This window comes from Pogona vitticeps, chromosome 4, assembly GCF_051106095.1.
Source record: "Pogona vitticeps strain Pit_001003342236 chromosome 4, PviZW2.1, whole genome shotgun sequence".
In the NCBI taxonomy this organism is placed as follows: domain Eukaryota; kingdom Metazoa; phylum Chordata; class Lepidosauria; order Squamata; family Agamidae; genus Pogona; species Pogona vitticeps.
Window position 1 is genome coordinate 53,777,682 of NC_135786.1, and position 21,758 is coordinate 53,799,439.

General features: G+C 40.6%; 2 protein-coding genes across 3 annotated transcripts in view; both read left to right on the forward strand.

Annotated features, from left to right (window-relative positions):
• On the forward strand, positions 1–10,436 carry RPS10 (ribosomal protein S10). The gene is made up of 6 exons (XM_020796057.3): positions 1–133; positions 1,482–1,631; positions 2,830–3,001; positions 7,497–7,574; positions 8,858–8,913; positions 10,341–10,436. The coding sequence occupies exons 2-6, from the start codon at positions 1,482–1,484 to the stop codon at positions 10,380–10,382; spliced, it is 498 nt and encodes a 165-aa protein (XP_020651716.1). The 5' UTR covers positions 1–133; the 3' UTR covers positions 10,383–10,436.
• Positions 10,437–19,506: 9,070 nt separating this feature from the next.
• Positions 19,507–21,758, forward strand: part of NUDT3 (nudix hydrolase 3) — a 44,244-nt gene continuing 41,992 nt past the window's right edge. The window contains exon 1 of one of the 2 annotated variants that reach the window (XM_020796037.3): positions 19,507–20,137. In XM_020796037.3, the coding sequence (XP_020651696.1) occupies positions 20,039–20,137 (99 nt within the window). In that variant the 5' untranslated portion in view covers positions 19,507–20,038. The remainder of the gene's footprint in view (positions 20,138–21,758) is intronic. The other variant, XM_020796046.3, reaches the window with a different exon arrangement.

Consider the following 21,758-nt stretch of genomic DNA (forward strand, 5'->3'; position numbering starts at 1 on the left):
TACTCCCAGGAAACAAACTCTCAGGCACTCAGCAAGTCACCCTCTTTCCGCTCTGGGTCTTTCCGAAGCAGGAAGTGATCACTCTGCGCATGCTCCATCCTTTCCAGCGTTCGAACTCGTAGGTGCCGCCACGGTAAGGCCTAGTTCTGCCGTTTTATCTTCCCCGTATCGTTGCCATCCTTCCGTGGAGTGGCCTGGTTGTTACCCCACATTGCCTGAGCTTTCTTATCTTTTGTTCTAATGGGCGAGTTTCGGCCGGAGGGGAAAGGGGACGGGGGGAAAGCGGGCAATTGGTTGGAAGGCGGCAATGGGTGAAGCCAGGCCATGGCTTCTCTGAATATAGTGAGCGTTGAATGACTTGGGAAACGTTGGTACATGCACCCGTTTTGCCTTCTGGAAGAAGCGGCCGTGGTTATGATAGTAGTAGTAGTAGGCATCCTTCAGTCTCGAGAGTCTATGGTAGTAAACTTAGTGAAAAAACGAAATTGTGTCCTTTTAGTAGTATGTTGCAAAGAGGCGACCTTCTTATGTAGTGAGAATCTGTGTCGGATCCTTAAACTGAGGCACAATTAGACTGATTACAAAAATGGTTACTACACTGTTGAGATTTATATCCTGACCAAACCGTGGCAGGTTACTTTTTGAGCTACAACTTCCAGAATCTTCAATGCTGCCTTGAAGGTTCTGGCGTTTGCAATTTTTAAAAAAAGTTGCTTGCAAGCTCTGATCCTGAAACTGAATCCTGAGTATATATCGTGGGGCTTCCTCCCAGAGATGTGTAGGGTTGCCTAAAAGGTTCGCGTTGTCAAATTGTTACTATTAGTAGGGGCTGCACTGAAACATTTCTTATTTGTATGAAATGTGTGCAGTGCATGTAGTAGCCACTGATGTTTAGAGGGGATGTGCCCTAGTTTAGCAGTGCTACAGACCCCAGATTCAGTCTCTTCTATCTCTACTCAAAAGAGTGAGGAAGAAAATAGTAGAAAGTGCAGCTGCGTAAGAGTCCTTGCCAGTCATTATAATCAGTAGTGAAGTGAAAAAATAATCTGACCTGATAGCCTCTTTTCATGGCTGTTTTCCAGTTTAATTTGAGATGGAGCTATAAAGCATTCTACAGTAGTCCCATCTATGTCTTTGTTGCCTGACTTCTAGCTGCTTTGTCTTTGTTGCCTAACTTCTTGGCAAAGCATTATTTTAGATGTTAGCATGAATAGCAAAAAACAAATTTAAACCAAAAGTTTGTGACATCTTAAGACTTAATAGACTAGCATGAACTTCTGTGAAAACTTACCCTGAAAAATACTGTATTTCAAAAGATTCTACAAGCTTTTGCATGTTTTTTGTTATGCTTGTTGAAACAAACACAGATGCCTTTTTGAAAACTTTATTAGATTGGTTTGTACAGTTTGTGTTGACAGGACTGTTTTACTTTGAAGTAGAGAAGAGGTTGCTATTGACAATCTAATATAATTCTGTTGTAGATGTTGATGCCTAAGAAAAATCGCATTGCCATCTATGAACTCCTTTTTAAGGAGGGAGTGATGGTAGCCAAAAAGGATGTTCACATGCCAAAGCACCCAGAGTTGGCAGACAAAAATGTGCCGAATCTCCATGTCATGAAAGCAATGCAGGTAAAGCAGTGCCCTTTTAACTGGCAGGTTGTATCCTGATTTTAAGCAGATTGGCAGTATCATTGTAATTTCATTGTTTTATTTTTTAAGTAGAGGAAGCCTGGAGGTAGGGGCAAGTAAGAGAGTTATCAGAAGCAAAGTAGGAATAATTGCATATTATAATATTTAAGGATATATAGCATCTTACTCCTCCATGAAGAGTGGCGCCTGATTAAATTCTCTCTTACACGTAATTCTTTAAAAATGCATGAATTCTTGTCTGCCCCACCACTGGGTTGTTTCCGCAAGAGGGCCATTTGTAGTTCTTCAGAATACAGTGGTGCCTTGCAAGACAAATGCTTCACAGGACAAAAAACTCACAAGACAAATGGTTTTGGCAATGGGGTTGATAACTCGCAAGACAAATGTTCCTATGGCCGTGCTTCGCAAGACAAATGTTTTCCGTATTTTGTTCCTGCCTCATGTTTGCTGATTGTTCTATGATGTTTAAAAAGTTAAAAAGTTTTTGATTGAAATTTTTAAAATCATCTGCATAATATGTATGGCTTTAAAGAGCACTTAATCAACCCTTTGTAAACCAAATTTGACTTTGTTCTGACTTTTTTTGCCCATAGGAACACATTAATTAGATTTCAGTGTATTACTATGGGAAAACGCGTTTCGCAAGATGAAGTTTTCGCAAGACAACATTAACTGTGGAACAAATTAAATTTGTCTTGCGAGGCACTACTGTATGTTAGACTGCAACTTCCATTAGCCTTAGCCAGTATAGTGATGGCAAGGAATAATATAATTTACAGTCAAGCATTCTTTAAAGAGCTCAAAGTACTCTTGCAGAAAAAAAATGAGATATGTATAGTATATAATTTCAGATCCTGTATGGTAAATTGAGGATTAAGTTTGGATACTGGGTTTTACGAGATTGAAGGCAATAAGGTAGTTGTAGGTTCCTAGTGGGCCTGATCAGCATAGAGATTTGGCAGAAGATGATCATACTAACTACCGTAGTTGGCCAATACCAAACACCTGTAATATAGTCACACTGTCTGTTCTTGTCCATCATTCATTGTCTATCGAGTTAATTTTTTTTATTAATGCCTACTAACTTGGTTGAAGAGTTTATAGTAGAAACTTAATTCCATTACTGCTGATGGCACCTTCTCAGATTTATCATGGATTAATTAGTGTTTGTTCCTAGTCGCTGAAATCTCGTGGCTATGTGAAGGAGCAGTTTGCATGGAGGCATTTCTACTGGTATCTGACCAATGAGGGCATCCAGTACCTGCGGGATTATCTCCATTTACCACCTGAAATTGTGCCTGCAACCTTGCGCCGCAGCCGTCCTGAGACTGGCAGACCACGGCCCAAAGGTGAGTTTCGGGGAGAAGTAGAATCATAGAATAATGGGTAGGAAGGGGCCCGTGCGGCCATCATGTTCAAGCCCCTGCTCAATTGAGAAAATCAAATCAAAATATATCTGACATAATTATCTAATTTTCTCACTGTTGGCTGTGAGGGTTCGTTTGTAGGGGCTTCAGTCACACCAAATAAAGTACGGGACGGTTTAAATTCAACAATGTTGTCGTCTTTTATTAAACCGGTAACATCAACAGGAGCATCTTTGCACGTGGGTTCTAAGTTCTCTTGCTGTCTAAAACGTGACTGCAAGGGTGTCCAAACATTGTTAACAAAAGGGTTCAACTCATCAAAGTCCCACGGTCCCGACAACACCTTCTCTGGTACCGATGGGTCTCCTTCATCTCCCTCTGCCGCTAATAATGGTAAGGTTTCCTCAACTCCGGTCCACCCCCACGGTCCGGGAAGACTCCCATCTTCCGGAGATTGGTAAGATGCCATGTCTTGGCCTCAATCTCCTGAGCCACTGCCTCACGTTCCTCTCTCAGACGGCACGTCCACTCCTTTGCCTCTGTCTCTCCCCAGTAGGAGGGACGGGGTTGTTGTCCCTGACACCTACACCGTTCTGCCTCCTCGTGGGGAACCTTTACTTGTTCCCATTTCCCTGTCCAGAGATCTTGTACCCAAACCTTTTCCCAACCACCCGGGATGTCGTCCCGCCTCTCTCTTATATCTCCTACCCATGCCTCCACCGACCTTTCCCCTTTTCCCGCCAACTCTTGACCGGTTTGTTCCGCCACACTTAACCCCTTTATCCCCAATACCAAGCCTCGGGTATCCACCCCTTGATGTTTCTGTCCTTATCTGTCTCTCAGTTCCTCCAACTCTTTAGTGTCCACCTTCTTGCTTTCTTTCCTAGGTGGAGAAGGTGGGGGGGGGGGGAGAGGAGGTCTGAGTCTCCTTAGAGTGAGATGGGAGCGACAGCACTCCTACAATGCTTCCTGGCCCTGGCCTGGGGCTTCACATTGGCTCATATACAGCTATTGTGGTTTGCAATAATTCTGAGATCCTTCTCGCATGTAATTTTATTGAGCCCCGTATCCCCCATCTTGTAACTGGATGTAAAACACTGCACTTATTCCTGTTAAATTTCATTCAGTTGTTTCCAGTGTTCCAGTTTATCAAGGTTTTCTTGAATTTTATTTGTGTCTTCAAAGGTATTAAGCTGTTCCATCCAATTTTTTGTCATCGGCAGATCTGATAAGCATTTCCTGCATCCCTTCATGGAAGTTATGAACAAAAATGTTGAAGAGTAGTGGGCCCAGAACTGAGCCTTGTGGTACCCCATTTGTTACCTCCTTCCACTTTGAGAAGGAGCCATTGATAAGCACTCTCTGAGTAGTATTCTGTAAGCAGCTGTGTTTCCACTTGAGAGTTGTTTTATCAAGCCCAAAGCATATCGTAGGGCACTTCATCAAAAGCTTTGCTGAAGTCAAGATATATTACATCTACTGCATTCTCACTATCAGGGAGGTTATCTAATAAAAAATGAGATAAGATTAGTCTAGCAGGATTTGTTCTGGACAAATCCACGTTGGCATCTGGTTATTACTGTATTGTTTTCAAGGCCCTTGCAGAGTGGCTGCTTTATAATGTGCTCTAAAATTTTTCCTGGCATTATGTCGACTGGTCTGTAGTTCTCAGGTTCTCCGTTTTGAACACAGGGACAACATTTGTCCTCCAATCATTTGGCACTTCATTCATCCTCCATGGTTTCAAGAAAATAATAGACAGTGGTTTCAAGAGTTCTTCAGCCAATTTCCTAAGTACTTTTGGATGCAGTTCATTAGGCCCCTGGAGTGCTGAACAATTTATATCCTTCAACTGCTGTACTCCAGTCATGGGAATCATCCCACCAAGTTTCAGCTGTCCCTGTCAAGTCATATTTACCTTCCTGAACTAAAATTTCCAGCTTTTTAAAATTTATTTATTTTATTGGACTTCTACCCCACCCATCTAGACAAAAGGTCTACTCTGGGCAGCAAACAAGTTCTTGTTTGTTTCTCATAATCCAAGCATTCGCATATAGGTGCCAGAGATTGTGTGATCTGTGCCCTGCTTTCCTTCATACGTTTTCATGAAGAACATTATTAGAATATTATTGCTCTGATCCTCTTGTTGTGCATTAGCCTTCATCTGTCTTCACCACTGAGTTTGCGTCTCCCTCCCACTTCCAATTCAGTTTAAAGCCCTCCTGATGCTATTTTACTTCATTGGTCTTGATTTGTATATGAAAATTGCATGCTTTTATGGACTTGTCTTTTGTCAGATCGGGTGTTTTTTTTTTATCAAAGGAAGAATTATATATCTGAAGGTTTTAAATTTTATTTTTGTATTTAAAACACATGCATTTCACCAATTTTTGGATGGGTTTAAAAATAAATATAAAATCATGAAGTAGCAGTTTAATACATTGCTTAATATTAACATAGTGTTAATTTGTAGTACAGTTAGTAAATTAGAAATATCCTTGAGATTCCAGAATGGGGTGGGTGGGATGTGTGGACCAAGTCACAGATTTTGCTGGACTAGAACATCCATCAGTCCTGACTTTTGGCCATGATGGCTGGGCTGACGAGTTTTTCCCAACATTTAAGTAGTCACAGGTTTCCCACAGACCTGTAAAACTTGCTCATAAACAAATTGTGTGCCTATAACTGGATGAATGCAAGCCTAATTTGAGGTCTACAACTTTCTTGATAATTTAGCTTCCACAGATTATTAGGTCCAGCATGGCTTGGTACTGTCATGCCTGAATTTATTCCCTGTAATGTTCATACATATCTAAGATGTTGGTATGAATATTTATTTGATTGATACCCCATTTTCACCCATAACAGGACCTGAAGAAGCAATAAACATATAAACAAACTTAGCATTGTTTAAAAACATACCAGTTAGAGAAAATGTAGTACCAAGGCCATCATTTAAAAGAAAATAAGGTGCTGACACAGTTAAATTGATTGATTTGTTTACTTACTACGTAATCTTTTCCCCACGTGGGCCCAAAATATTTTGCAGTCATTCTATAACAAGTAAGGACAGTTGCCAAAGCTGTGCCTGAATTAGAAGGTATTGAATCAAATAGATAGACAATAAGCAAACTTAGATTGGGACATTCATAAAAATATTTGTAGTATTGCTGTCAATACACATTGCTGTATTGTCAGAGAGGTCCCTTAACAGATCTGCCCAACATCCAGATTTGCATTTAAGCATGAAGATGATTAAATGAATCTAAACAATATGTTAATATTCAATCTGCCTTTAAACTTGAAGGGAAGGCAGATTCTCTGTATAACAGCTGTCTCAAACAGTCTGAATGTGGCACTGTTTGTGTTGCATTGCCTTGCAAAAAGGTCTCACAGTAGAGTTTTGGGGTTTTTCTTTGTCCCACTAAGAGGAGATCAGGCCACAAGGTAAAGATGGTTACAGTTGCACAGGTCTCATATAGTCTTCTTTGGATTAACCTTAGTTCTTCAGTGGATAACCATAATAATGGTCATTTGTCCTAGTTTTTGTATGTAGAATTTTATCTTCCCTGATCCCATATTTAACTGTAGTCTTACAATAATGGGCCAGACTGCCAGATGGTGAGTTGCTAAAGGCAAAGTACTGTAGTCAGTGCTGCCCTCTGTAGAATTGGAATAGGAATTCTTTATTATATTTGTTTTGGTGGGAAAACCCTTTGAATTGGTAGGAGTGCTATTTTCCTGTGGTAGATTTATCACTGTAAACGTTTCACTTGATCTATTAGGTAAGATGTTTTTCACCTTTTAATGAAATAGTAAATTTAGCACACTGTCATAAAGTGGCTTTCCTATAGAAATTGTGAATTGCCATTCTGAGGAATTGGAGCAGAATTTTGGCCATTCTGATTCATTTTCTGAAATGATGATGCACTGCATTAACAGTACAATTTGCATCCTTAGAATACTTTCATATTGTATGTGGTTTTGTTGAGTATGCTTAGAGATATTTCCCATTTAAGACATAGGTACCCAGGAGTTCTCTGTGGGTGTGATTAGAAGGCACCTATGTAACTGCCATTATGGTTCTTTGTTTCTACGGTTAGAATTAGACATGCAAAGGTGGCCTGGATTTTAATGGCTTGAGAGTGGAAAATGAGCCTTGATTAACATGCTTGGGACAGCATAAAATAGGGGCAGTGAATATATGCTATTTGAGAAAGAATGTGGTAGGCCTAGACTATGGTTAGCATGTTTTGAAATAGACTGTAGTGTCACATAGGTGGGTTTGCTGCTGTTGCTGAAGATATAGACTGACTTTAACCAAGCAATAGCTGATACAGAGGTGTTTTGTTGTGAACTAGCTGTTCTGCTTTAATATGAAAATGCAGATTCTGTTCTAAATACTGATGAAAACACAACTTTAAGGCTGTTTCACTGGAGCACTCTTGATTGATCTATGCTATTTTCTCTTTTTCAGGTTTGGAAGGTGAGCGCCCTGCTCGCCTTACAAGGGGAGAGGCAGACAGGGACACCTACAGACGCAGTGCTGCTCCTCGTAAGTATTTGCAGTGAAAATAAGAGGTTAACCAACTAATCCTGTCTTGTGGTATTGTTACCTAACGTGATTAAATATTAAAATATTGAAGATGGCTGCAAACCACAAATGTTACCTGGCTCTGGTAGTGAGCCCAAAATTGGTTTGCCAGGCTGCTGCTCATTTCCTAAAAGGAGGGATGGATTCCTGCCTCTGAATAGGAGTGTGTATTAGAAGTGCTGTGCAAAAAGAATGAAAAACAGCTTTCATTGGAGAGGGTGGAATAGAGATTATTCCCACAGTTATGGTGTTCTTTAATCTATAAATGCAGTGTGACACTGGGAATAATTCCCTAGCCTCAAACAGGTTGGTGATGATGGTAGAGGTGGCTTGTCATACTTGCCAGAGAGGGAGGGGATACTTGCCAAAGGAGATCATGTGTGGATCCCTTATAAATTGCATAAATAATTTGTTTAAAAATATTGCTGAGACTGCTTGGTTCAGAGGTTGTGTGATAGTTATATTCAGATATTTGTAGGGCTGTCACATAGGAAATCGAGCAAGCTTGTTTTCTGTAGCTCCAGAGGGTAGGACCTGAACCTGGGGGTTCAAATTGTAAGAAAAGTGATTTTGACTAATTATTTGGAAGAATTTCCTGACAGTAATAATAATAATAATAATAATAATAATAATTTATTGTCATTGTAAGTATATACACATACAACGAAATTCACAGACACCCAGAGACCAGACACATGCACACACATAAAATTCCCAAACACTCCCCACCCACTAAAAGTCCCCCACTAAAAATACAAACATCTACACCGCAGGCCAAGTTACACAGTCCAACTAATTATTCACTACTGGTGGTCTTTAAGCTCATTATTAATTGCAATTATAGCTCTGGGATAAAAACTATTGAGAAAACGTGTGGTCCGAGTCTTAATTGTTCTATATCTTCTGCCAGATGGTAACAGTTCAAAAAAGTTATAAGCAGGATGGGAAGAGTCTCTCAGGATGCTATGTGATTTCCTTAGACAGCGGGATGTGAAGATGTCATCCAGGGTTGGTAGCTGGAGCCCGATGCTATTCAACAGTATATGGACTACTTCTGAAGGTGGTGCATACCGTTTTTTAGCGGAGGTTAGATAGCTGTCTTGTCAGGAATGCTCTAGTTGTAAACATCCTACATCTATAGGTATTGGACTGGATTATCTTATTGCAGCTATACAAGTCTATGGTAGAAATGTCCCAGTATATTTTCTTTACCTTGAATAAAAGCAAGTGCTTTTTTTCTGCAGCTGGTGCTGACAAGAAAGCGGAAGCTGGTGCTGGGGCAGCTACTGAATTTCAGTTTGTGAGTATTGTGTAGGATTTTCAATTTAAACAAGACACTTAAAGTATATTCAAGTGTATCTAGAGAAGACGGCAGATTTCACCTCCTTCTGTTTAGTTAGGACCACTAGTATAAGAACAACACTTTATTTTAGACTTCTTTCAATCCAACTGATAATATACACAGGTCATGCGCAATAATAACTCTGTAGCAGAGTAGTGATTCATAATAATAAGGTGGTGTAGGCTCATGGTAAGCTATAGTTATAAGCAGCTTCTAATTCAAAAGAAAAGAGTTAAAATCATGTTCCTACTGTACCAGAAGGTACATCAAGTTAAGAGGGCATAGATGAGCATTGCAGGTGGAGGTGTATATTCATAGATAAGGCATGCAGGTGGTAAGTGCAGAAGGTTGCTTACTTGGATGTCTCACCTTTGCTGGATCAATCAACAAGAGTGTAGGCTCCCAGACAGCTGTTGCCTGTTGTTGCAATTAACAGAAATTGAATAAGTATTGAAATAACATTAAGTAACACTTTGCTAGCATAGGTACTCTTGTTTTTTCTAAGTTTTTTTGGACTTATTTTTCTGCTTACCCTGTTTCTCCAAAAATAAGACCTAACCTGAAAATAAGCCATAGTATGATTTTTCAGGAGGTCATAATACAAGCCCTACCCCCAAAATAAGCCTCAGTTAAGTGAATCCCTGCCCTCCACCATTGTGCAGCAACCAGAAAAAGATGACATGACTGTGTTTGAATAAATGTAGATTGTTGTACACAAAAAATAAAGCATTCCCTGAAAATAATCCCTAATGTGTTTTTGGAGCAAAAATTAATATGAGACGCTGTCTTATTTTCGGGGAAACACGGTAGACCTGCACCCTACTGCTGACTCACAATACTGTACTCATAAACCAAGGATGTGCAACTTTAGTGAAAGTAGGGATCATTTTTCTGCCTTGGGATCTTCTGGGAACACGTGGACCATCCAAAACAACCCAAAAGAACAAAACAAAACTTGAAGAGAAAAAACAGAACTGATCAAAACACTCATTTTGAAAAATTAGTAAATTATGCCTCCTGGTGACCTCTGGGTGAAGGCATAAGTGTTTTCATTGGGGCAAGACTTTTTTTTTTGGTGGGAGAATCTAGCAGTTCTTGCAGGAACAGCTTTGGGGGGGGCACTGTACCTTCCTGTTCTCAGTTGTCTTCCTAGGGCAGACACTGACAGATTCCTTTTTTGTCAATACAGTCAACATTTAGTTAAATTATGGTGTAGCTGTCCTGCAGCATTTAAACCCATAATCTTAAGAGTGCAGGTAGTTACTACTTTACTGCTTGACTCTCAAAGACACTAGGTCAGTGGAAGATCAGTAGTAGTAGTAGTAGTAGTAGTAGTAGTAGTAGTAGTAGTGAATGCATTTATAATGTGTTTTCTTAATTTGCAGAGAGGAGGATTTGGACGTGGACGTGGCCAGCCGCCTCAGTAGAAATCTGTTGCTGTTCAGTTACATCTTGTGTATAATAAATAGGTGAAAATTTCACTCTGTGTCCTGGAATCTTTTAATGTGTAGTTCGGAAGTCATGAAGTATCTTTAAACTGCTCTTGAAATCAGCATGAAAACAGATGAAGAAATATATCTTCATAATTCAGATTTCACATCTTTTTGGCTGCTGAGAAGGCTCCAAACTGGATTAGGTTCAAAAAAGCTTTCGAGTTGCTATCATTCTTCTTTCACATATCCAATGGCCATTTCTCCTTAATCCTGCTGATCTCTAACACCAGCCTCTGTGCTTTGTTCTGGTCATCCTCTTTGGAAAACTAGATGTAGAAAAACTACAAAGTGAAGAAGCATTTTACATACAATGTATTCGCGAAGGCTTTCACAGCCGGGATCTAATGGTTGTTGTGGGTTTTTTGGGCTCTTTGGACGTGTTCTGAAGATTTTTCTTCCTAACGTTTCACCAGTCTCTGTGGCCGGCATCTTCAGAGGAGTGCTGTCCTCTGAAGACAGTGCTCTCCTCTGAAGATGCTGGCCACAGAGACTGGCAAAACATTAGAACAACCTTCAGAACACGGCCAAAGAGCCCGAAAAACCCACAACAACCATTTTACATACAGTTTATCAAAGTGTCCTTCATTCTTAATTTTAAGGATTGACGGACCACTAGCAGTGGATCAAATCTTAGTCTATTATTTTATTTAAAATTGTTACCTTTTTGTGTTCACCAGAGCTCTAAAAGTGATGTACTGTAGATAAAAAACCTTTTCCCAAAGTGAGTTTTAAACACCAGATACTATTCAAGCAATGCAGTTTAGGCTGCTGTTTTGAAGTCTAGTAGGTTTGGAGCCACCTTTCTTTCCCTGGGAGAGTCAAACAATTAAGATGCTGTAGGAAAGTCTATCTTCTTTACTGACCAACCTGGCCTCTCAAGATGATGACACAAAACAGGACCGCCAATAGGGATCTCAAATTGAAGATAGACATATAAGGGAGGTAGTCTCTCAGATATCTTGGCCTAAGGCTAGGCCATTAAGGGCTTTGTAGGTCAAAATCATCACTTTAAATTGAGGTCCACAACAAATCAGAGGCCAGTGTCCTACAAAAGGTAAAAGCTGTCCTCTGAAGATGCCGGCCACAGAGACTGGCGAAACGTTAGGAAGAACCACCTTCAGAACACGACCAAGAAGCCCGAAAAACCCACAACAACCATTAGATCCCGGCCGTGAAAGCCTTCATGAATACAAAAGGTAAAAGCAGTTACAAAAGGTCAGTATGATATTAATACAGTTTTTAATTGGAGCAAGTCCTGTCCTGTTCAACCTCATGGAACATACTCTCAAATACAGGTGCAAAAATTGCAGCCATAACCTGATAGATGCAAAAAGTGTTTGTTTTTATAGTTCACTAGGCAGATGAGAATTGGGGTATACAGGGCCTAGATTCATAGATCCTTGAATCCCTGAAACTTGGTTCCATTCATTTATCTTCACATAAATTGAGTCAACACGGGTTACAATTTCCAGTCTACTGATGGAAAACAGAAACAGTTGTCAGTCTCTGGTTATACCTTTGGAGAAAACCCCTGAAAGAAAAAAGTGCCAACAGACATGCAAAGACTTCTTGTGCATGAAAATGGCAATGGAATATAGATGTAATACACAGTTTTGCCACTAGATGCTACATTAATGTGAAAGTAAGGATGGGGTCCTTTGTTAATGTGAAAGATAAAATTACAGATTTGAAAAGCCTAGTTGTACAGGATTTATACTTGTGTATATTTTACAGGGAGGAGATTTCAGTTCCATGAAAGTAGAGGAAACGCATGACTGGTGTAATACTGGGCAATCTTGCCCATTTACTGTATCACACGTATAAGTGATACAGTAGGGCCAGTCCTGGAAGCCAGAACTGCTTTTGCTCTGTATATTGTGTTGGCATGCACAGTTGGTCCTTACATGTACAGAAGCATTCCTGGGATTTGATTCTTTTTTGGTATGGCTTAACTCCTGATCTAAAGGTGTTAGGATTATCTGTATTAGATGGATGAAGACCACATTTTAGTCCTTGTGTGGCTGTGAAGATACACAAATACAGTATGTGCTAATGACCTGAATTGTGTGATAGAAGTACATTGCATGCACACTGGATCCTGGTAAATATTTCAAGTGTTGGGCATTTTCCAGTTGCCTAAAAATAAGACTTCAGCAGCTTGCTTCATTCTTTACATTTTCTCAGGAAAAGTGTTCTATAGACACAGAACAATTATGCAAATCTGCATAATAAATGCAAGTCCTGGAATTTAGTGTTACTTTGTTCCTACTGTTTCCAGAGCATGAGAGATATGTGTATTAACTTTTTTGTGAATGTCAACTAATACTATAAGCTGCTGGATTACTCAGTGCTTTAGATATCTGGCTGTAGAACCAGAGGTTGGGAATTCAGTTCCCCACTGTGCCTCTTTGATGGGCTGGATTTGATCCATAAGGTGTCTTCCGGCTTTGCAGTTTGAATGATAACTCAAAACAATAACAGCAAATGGATCTGTTGCCTAACTTGATTTAATGTTGTTCCTTATGCCTGTAACCTGGCTGGTATAGGCACACATTGAGCAAACGTTCCAGTTTTAGAATATGCTCCCTGCTTAAACAGGAGAAGTTGGCATGTTTTCTAGCAATAGCTAATGAGATGTCTGCATGGCATTTCTTTCTCCTGCTGTGTCAATTAAAGTCTTGGGCTTCTAAGATAAAAACAGCAAAACCAGGAGACTATAGAATTGAGGTTACTTTGTGATCTTGGAATGTGTCTTCAGAATCAATACTGACAAAGCAATATTCCAACTGCAAAGTGTGTTGGTGTGGACCTTTAGTCATGAAACCAATTTCTTTTTTTGCCACCAGTGGTACTTCTCTCTCTGCTCTACACTCCAGCATGCAACTAGAATTTGAAGCAGTGCCCTTGTATAGCACTTTTTAATTATCATAATGAGGAGCTTCTTTTATCTGAACTTGGGTTGACGTTAGCTGAAGTGTAGCACATACAGTACAGTATCTGAATTAGTCATTGGCAGTCAAATATGTTCATATACACTACAAAGGAGGGACTATAAACGTTTGTTCAACTTAGGAGGGCTGTAGCTCCAAGAGGAAGATCTGTGCAACCCAACGGCAACCCCTTTTCACCTCACCTCAGAAATACCTTGGAAACATAAGGGCAGGAGAAAGCAAGTGAACAATGACTACATGGGTGGGATATAAATATAATAAAGTTGCACAATGCATTTTTGGGTTCAAGGAACTCATGGCACTGGCTGTCACAAATGGTCCTTCAGCTGTAGCACAAATAGGTGAATACTAACCATGTGACAAATGCTGAACATGATTTCTGGAAAATCAATATCTCAAGAATGAGTTAATGGGTGGTAAATCAGTAGCACCTGCAGAATTGTAACTATATTCCTCCCAGTGCTTAATACAACATATTGGAGCCTCTTTTTTGGTCTAAAACATAATTAAATAACATGACCCTACACTAGAAAAAATAAAAAAAATTTTAAAGGCTGAAAGCATATTTTTAGCCTTCCCATAAAGACCTAAATTCTAAACAAACCCACACTGATTCAGTGGGCTTACTCTAGCACAATTTACTATGCTAAGGAACTGGATTTCAGCCATAACATCAGTATTTTGACATATATCTGTATTAACTTTTCAATGAGGTAACCATGCTGGTCTGTTTCAGTGCATAATATTTGCCAAAAGATTTAAAAGTCACAGATTTATTACAGAGTGAGCTTTTGTGGATTATAATCCACCTCTAATAATAAGAGATTCCACCTAGCCTTTGGATGCATGAATTAAATTTACATCGAGCATGATCTGAGAGAGATCAAGAAAACATTTCCCAGTAGAGGCCTCTAGTTATTTTCAGAACATGATTAGGATCTATCTAAAACTGGGTTTTGTTTCCTGTCAGAAAATGTTTCTACTCCAGCTGGTGTCTAAATTTACAGTTCCAGAGGTTAGATGTAGAAGGAATTTAGAGACATCTGTATTAATGAAATTGTAATCTAGCAGTCACATAGTAAAATAATGCAAAGTATTTATAAAATATATCCAAATATTGTTTCATTTTGATATTAACTACAGTATGTGTGAAAACTGATAATTTAAGGTTCGTGAAAACACTACTCTGGGTGGTGTACATGATAAAACAACAAAACCCCATCCTCCCATTTCCACTCCAATTATTGACTATTAATAACAATAAAAATAATCATAACAATCCCCCCAATACAATAACCATATGGGAAAAAAGATTAAAATGCTAAATATTGCTTTTATCTGTTCTAGTTAAATATTGCTTTTATCTGTTCTTATTTCTTTAATAACTTTGTAAGCAGCCTTAAACACTATCGTTTAGTGGGAAGGCAGAGTATAACGATAATGAAGAAGAAACAGCAGTAGTTTAGTGTATTAACTACTCCTAAGCGATAAAGCAAAATCAACTGGGACACAGTTCTCTAGCTCTTACAGCAGATCATTTATCAAAGCTGTTTCCCTGAAGAAGGCCTGGATCCACACAGGAAAAGATTCTACTTTACTTAATCCAAGAAAATAAGTTTTTAATTTAAAATTCGCTTTTAGAATGCATGTTGTGGAGTACTATGTATTCTCATTTCAACTGGGTGACATGCAATTGTAGATTATAACACAAGTAACTATTTTTAAAAAATGAAGCATTTGAAATGTGTATTGCAGGATGCTAAGAAATTCCCGGCTTGAGTGGCTAACAAATGAAGTACAAAGCAAATGAATAAAGACTAGGATATCATGAAAAATGTAAAATACAGAAAGCTAGAATACTTCATGTAACAAGCTAAAAAAGGACAAGTTGTTGCTTCTGATTTTTAAGGTAAACTAGAGAAAGAAATAGAGGAAGGAGAAGAATTTACTGGCTGAAGAACTGGGGAGATTGGTTTATATGCAATACAATGTCATTGTACACAGCTGCTGCATCCAAAGTCAGAGTGCTCATGATAATATCTAGGTTCTAATAGGAGATGATGAAGAAGGTGGGTTTTGGTTAGGTTTTTCCCCAACAGGACACTTAAAAACATTCTGCAGAAGATAGAATATGGTCCTCTTTCAAGGAGGCATTTATAATTATCATCCAGGCAAGCAGCCCTATCATGTCAGGAATTCTGCCAGCTGACCATCTCCCTAAGAGCCCTACAGAACTTTATAAACCTGAAGGGAAAAATCAGAATCCTGTGTTCATTGCAGCTGCCATTTATCCCCAAAAAGAATTCCAGAATGAAACCAGACAATCATTTCCAGTGATTTCAAAATTAATCTGGATAGAAAACTCTCTTTTCAGTGTTGCTATAATTGCATCAGCTAATGCTATAAGCTTTATTTACCTACATTGCTCCTATGTTCCATATGCACAAAAATACTTAAAAGTATTGAGAAACATAAAAAAAAATCTTAAAGCTATGGAAACATAAATGTAGGCACAAATGCTTTAAATATATGAAAATTTCTAGGCAAATTCTTAATTTGAATCCAATCCAAACTACATGAGCATAAAAATACAGTAAGAATTTACATACTAAAAATGCAAGAGCGTATCACCTAAAAAGGCACATTTAAAAACAAAAGGCAGAGAATACTACTCTAAAACAATTTAAAAATTAAAAGCATTATAAATTAATCTTTAGCCTGTAAGAATTCTAAGATTATTATTACATTATTTATAACACATTATTTTAATATTATTTATAACACACATAGAAATATTACTTTAAGTGCCCACACAGCCAAACCAGCCTTCTGTCAGTTTGCATCTATGGAGGAAAATTTTGGAAATGAAGTCTGCTGCTCTGTTGTTGCATGATTGTTTTTGTATTTGGTGATTGTGGCATGATGATAAGTTGAATGTTGAATTTGTGGGTGTATCTTACCTATCTATATTTATAGCTCTTTCAGTTGTTTTCTTTTCCCTTCCAACTATAAACAATACTTTTTCCAGTGTGCTGGAACCTCAATAATTTTTTCTTTAATTATTGTACCTACTGTAACTCTGGGGGCTATTTTTCTCCCCCAGCCTTTAATTGTTTTAACATTTTGGCAGATCTTTTAAGCCAGAATGGCTACAGGTTTAATTCTCATAATTTGTCAAGAGTATTCTCTGACAATTCCAAGCCACCTGTCACAACCTCAGGTAAAAGAAACTGAAATGCATCTATCAGAATGGGACTGAGGGTTGCCTGAAGCATATTGCTAAAATTTGTTAACAAAGTATGGGTATACATGATACTGGCAACAAAACATTGTGCAAAGTTGGTTTTCCTTTACTTAAGGTACATGAATGTCACTAGTGTCTGGATTCTTAAGAAGGAATCCTTTAAGAATCTAGACATCCTGAATGTCTGGATACATTCTAGATGTAGACATTTATAATTTTAATCATGTTGTAACTGATATTTTTATGTTGGGCTACACTCTTAGTTTTCTGGGGGCCTCTTGTTGCTGCACAGTGCCTCTAGTTTGGTCTCTTTTTGGTCAGCTATTTAAAACATGCTGTACCCAGAGGACATGCTCGGGGTTTAGATATTGTAGAAGGTATAACCAGAGATAGGACTTCTACCTCTTCTTCAATGACATGAAGCAGATATTATCATGGTTGTCTTAATCTATGCTTTTTCTCTAAAGCTACTATGTTCCTCATCTTCCTCCTTTCAAAAAAAATTTTTTTTTTAAATGGCTCTCTGCCTCCCATGCTGGGCAGCTCTGGCAGGCAGTTGGTAGTAACAGGCTCTGCTTCAGCTCCCATTGCAAGCCCTGACAGTTACATTTTTTAAGATGAGGCGTATTGATTTCTAAGTACTAAATAAGGTCTTCCTTATTTCTATAATGATTGTCTCTAGCCATATTTGCTATTCTATGTAACTGCACTCAAGGATGGATCACTTATCTCCAAATGTCAGGGGCTTTTGCCTTGATTATGAACCACCTATGGGGGTTCATAATCTATCCACCTATGCTTTGCTTGGTTAAATGACATACACAGACATACTGTCTTATACCCTGAAGCCTATAATGGGATTTTCTAGCCCAAGTGTTCCTTATCAGAGAAATGAGCACGGAACTCCAGGCAGTTACAATGTTTAGTATGGGGCTGCAGTACACTTAGGTATTTCATATTAATAGATTGCAATCCATTATTCAAGGTAAGAACAGCCAAGATGGATTATATTCTAATAGTAATGGTGTGCTGTCAAATCTGAGTTATGGTGACCCTTCTCAGAGTTTTTAGGTATAAAGTACAGTACTCAGGAGTGGCTTACAATTTCTTTGTACTTCTTTTCTAACTAGGTCTTTTCATGGCTTTAGGGTAGCTTTTGTCAATGTGTCTTTGGAAGGCTGTATAATGGTTTTCTTGTGATTTTCCTGCTGCCAAAGTACTTCACTTGTCATCCTGCATAGAATAGCTACAGTTTAGAACAAACTGCCTTGTGGAGTTCTTATACTTCAGAATAAGTGGCATTCCTTCAGGTGGTACCTATTTATCTACTCACATTTACATGCTTTCGAACTGCTAGGTTGGCGAGGAGCTGGGATAAAGTGACGGGAGCTCACTCCGTCGCGTGGATTCGATTTTATGACTGGTGGTGTTCTGACCCTGCAGCACAGGCTTCTGTGGTTTAGCCCGCAGCGCCACCACGTCCCTTTGCTTCTAGCACAATCTAATTGCTTGTCTGCACAGAAACAAACCCCACTTAGTAAAATGGGACATAAAGACCTAAAACATTACAAGGACTGAAGCCATCCAGGCTGTATATCCACATTTTAATGGGAAGAATGCCCCATTGTACTGGGTGGAGCTTGTTTCAGGGACACCCCCCCCCCCGGCTTAGTGCTATCTAATTCTGAGGGCAAGACAGGGTTAGAGGAAGTCACGCCACATTATTTGGAGACAATTTTCACTGTTTGTGAGCATCAGAAGTTGCTTCTGGCAGTGGGTTTCAGCCAGTATAAGGACAGCCTCTTTCTAGACATATCTGATTAACTTTTGTTACAATTACAATGCACCCAGCTAATGGAGAGGACACATATATGTTACTCTGGGTGCTAGCCTGGACTCAATAATGGAAACGATACTGTTATCCGTTCTAATGAAATGAGTTAATTTGTGGTCTGCTAGACATTTTGGAATTAGACCTTATGCACGTGGAGAGAAAAAACCCACCAAAATGTCAGTCACCTCTGTCCCATCCTACAATGCTACTTACCAGTGGCACTGAATTTATCATTTAAAATGAAATGCCTTGTGGCATCTTTAAAAACTTACAGTATTTGGAAATTAAAACACTAGCAAGTTCTGCTTGACACAAGCTTTCATGGATCACATCATACAGCAGACAATGCCAAATAAAGTTTCATCTGTGGGCTTCTCTTTTTATTTTCATGCAACAAACCAATATCGCTATCCACCCACCCCCTGTGGTAATTTCTTAATTTGTTGGTGTAACTTGCCACTGATAAGGCAGGGGTAGTGCTAGGTACAGTATAGTGGAGAGGAGATTTTAAAATGTTATTTGATTTAGTTATAGATTGACTCCTCTATATTCCTGTCATATGTAACCACCTTTATAATAGTCCGTTGAAAGGAGGAGGGCGGGAAACCCCCTCCACTTTTCCCGTGCCAAAAAAAATCGCCGCTTCAGTAGTAGGAAAACGTTTGTCCCTGACTACCGTAAAAACAGGGGAATTACTGAGGCTTTAGCTGCTCGCCAGGTGCAATAATGGGCAGACGGCATTGCTCCGTTTCTCCTAGCGCTCCTCAGAGGGATGCCCTTTCTTCACCCTATCTGGGGCGGCCTTTTCCGCCGCCTCCCACTTCTTCGTTTCACACTTAAGCCTATTAGAAGCCTTCTTCGCTCCGGCTTTGGCAGGCTGCCCCGGCTCACAAGATGAGCATTGTTTCTCGAGGTACGCGTTTTACGCAGCGCTCCTGTCAGGCCGACAGCCATGTACCCAACGGTACGCCAGACATCTGGTTCTGTATGGTTTTCACGTAGGGATACAGCGTAAGGGCGGGACGGCAGCGGGAATGCGCCCCTCCCTCCTATGCTTCGCTCAGTGAGGCCGGGTGCAAGACGCGCCCGCGGAGACGGCCCGTAACGGGTGTCGAGTGGAAAGAAGCGAGTGATTCCCAATCCTCTGCTACGCTTCTTGCGCAGGAGAAAGTCCTAGCCCGCGCCTTTCTTCGCCCGCTATCTCCACGCTGCTGGCGTAGCATGCCCCAAGATGGCGTCGCGGTCGTCGTCGTTGGCGGCGGTGGCCGGAGCGCTGGCAGAATCTGCGGTGCCGACGTGGGAAGAACTGAGAGGGGAGATGAGGCGGCGGGCAGAGGGTGGCAGCATTAGTAGCGAGTAGCGGCTACCGAAGGGGGGGGGGGTCCCTTCCTTCTCCTCTGGTGTGTGTGAGACAAGAGACTCTTTGGGATAGCGGGTCGCCCGCCTCCCTCCGGCAGGGAGACCCCGGCCTTCCCTCGTGCGGAGCTGACCCCCTTGCTTCGGCTCACCCCCCGCTGCCGCCTCGCCGGTGGGTCTTCCCACCCTTGCTTGCGAGTGGAGGATGATGAAGCTCAAGTCCAACCAGACTCGCACCTACGACGGGGACGGATATAAGAAGCGGGCGGCTTGCCTCTGCTTCCGCAACGAGAGCGAGGAGGAGGTGGGTGAGAAGCAGAAGAAGCCCCCCCCGCCATAGAAGGAGGGGAAGGGCGTGCGCGCGTGTGTTGGCTTGTGCCGGGGGGGGGTAGGTGAGAGAGGCTGAGGGCAAGCGCGTTCCTGCGGACCGTTGAAACGTGGCGGGGGAGGGGAAGAGGCGAGCGAAAAAGTGGCGAGGAGCGGCGGTGGCCGTAATAGGACGCTGGACAGGCGAAGGAGGAGGAGGTGTGGCGAACGGAAGGCTCCGAAGGGGAGCGCGCAGGGGGGCGGTGGCTGAGCGCGGTTGAATGGGGGACACAGGATGAGGCGAGGGGCGGGGCCTGCGCGGGGTGGACGGGAAGCGATTTTTAACAATGGGCCCTCTTCGAGAGGAAGGAGGGAGCTGGCGGGCGGCGCCTTCTTCCCCCCATCTTGCCACAGCGAAAGAAGCACGCTGTGGTTCGGAGGAGGGAGCGATGGAGGGGCTTCCTGACTGGCTAGGAGGAGTACGAGGGCAAGAGACTGTTACTAGGCGAGAAGTGACTTGTAACGCCCCTTTACTGTATTAATAATCACCCTTCTGGTTTTTTTTGTAAATCACGTCGAAGAAGGAAAGTTGCCTTTTCCCTCTCTTGGAGCTCGGGAATTATACACATTGTAGACAGTATTAATCTGGAGTAAGTTAAGGCAGTGGAAGATACAGGAGGGCCTGGCGTGCTCTGGTTCATGGGGTCACAGAAGAGTCGGACACGACTAAACGAAACGAAGTTTAGCATGTAAATGGAGGATTGGGGATTTAGAAAGTCCATTTGGAGAGTGCAGTCTTCACACAATCTTAAATTTTCAAAAGTATCGGGGTTGAGCTCTCATAAGAACAAAGGGCACGTGATTAAGTAACATACTCTTAAGAGATAAAGAAGAAAGTATTGAACCAGTGTTTTAAAATCTTAATTCCCATCAGACCAAAGGAATAGGAATTGTTCAATGCAGGCCTATACATATTTATTGCACAATGAGTTCATTTGAAGTTTTCTTTAAAGTAGGTGTGGCTTTGTTCATGTTTGCCTAGAGTAATGATAAAATACTAGAAGACCTGATTAATGGGTATTTTTATTGTTATAGTTAGTGGTTCCTTATACACAACAACATTGTATGTAAAAGGTGGAAGTGGGGAGAACCCCTGTTCCTGCACAAGAGCACCATGCGAAGTGAAAATGCTGGACATAATATTTGATAATAAATAATGAGTACCAAGGTGTTCCTAAAAATCAGAAGCATGAGCAAGAAAAGCTTTTCTGCTACAGAGTAGTATAACTTTGGGTTTCAGAGTAATGTAAAGATCTCAGTTCAGTGTAGGAACAGATTTAAAAAGCGTAAGTTAAAAAAACAGTTTTGCTTAGTGATGGGAAAAAACTCATCTCTGATACATTAGGATAGCATGCAGAATGGAAGCTTTACAACAATGAAACATGACATGAACTGGTATGGCATGGTGTGTTCTGGAATTTGGCTGTGGTTTACTTTTGCCATGCTCAGTTGAGCACATCATATGACAAGGCAGAAATTTGATTCTGGGTTTATAAAAAGAAACTAGGATAAAAGGGATTGGCTGCTTGCCAGAAATTGCCATTGGCGGGCTTGAGAAA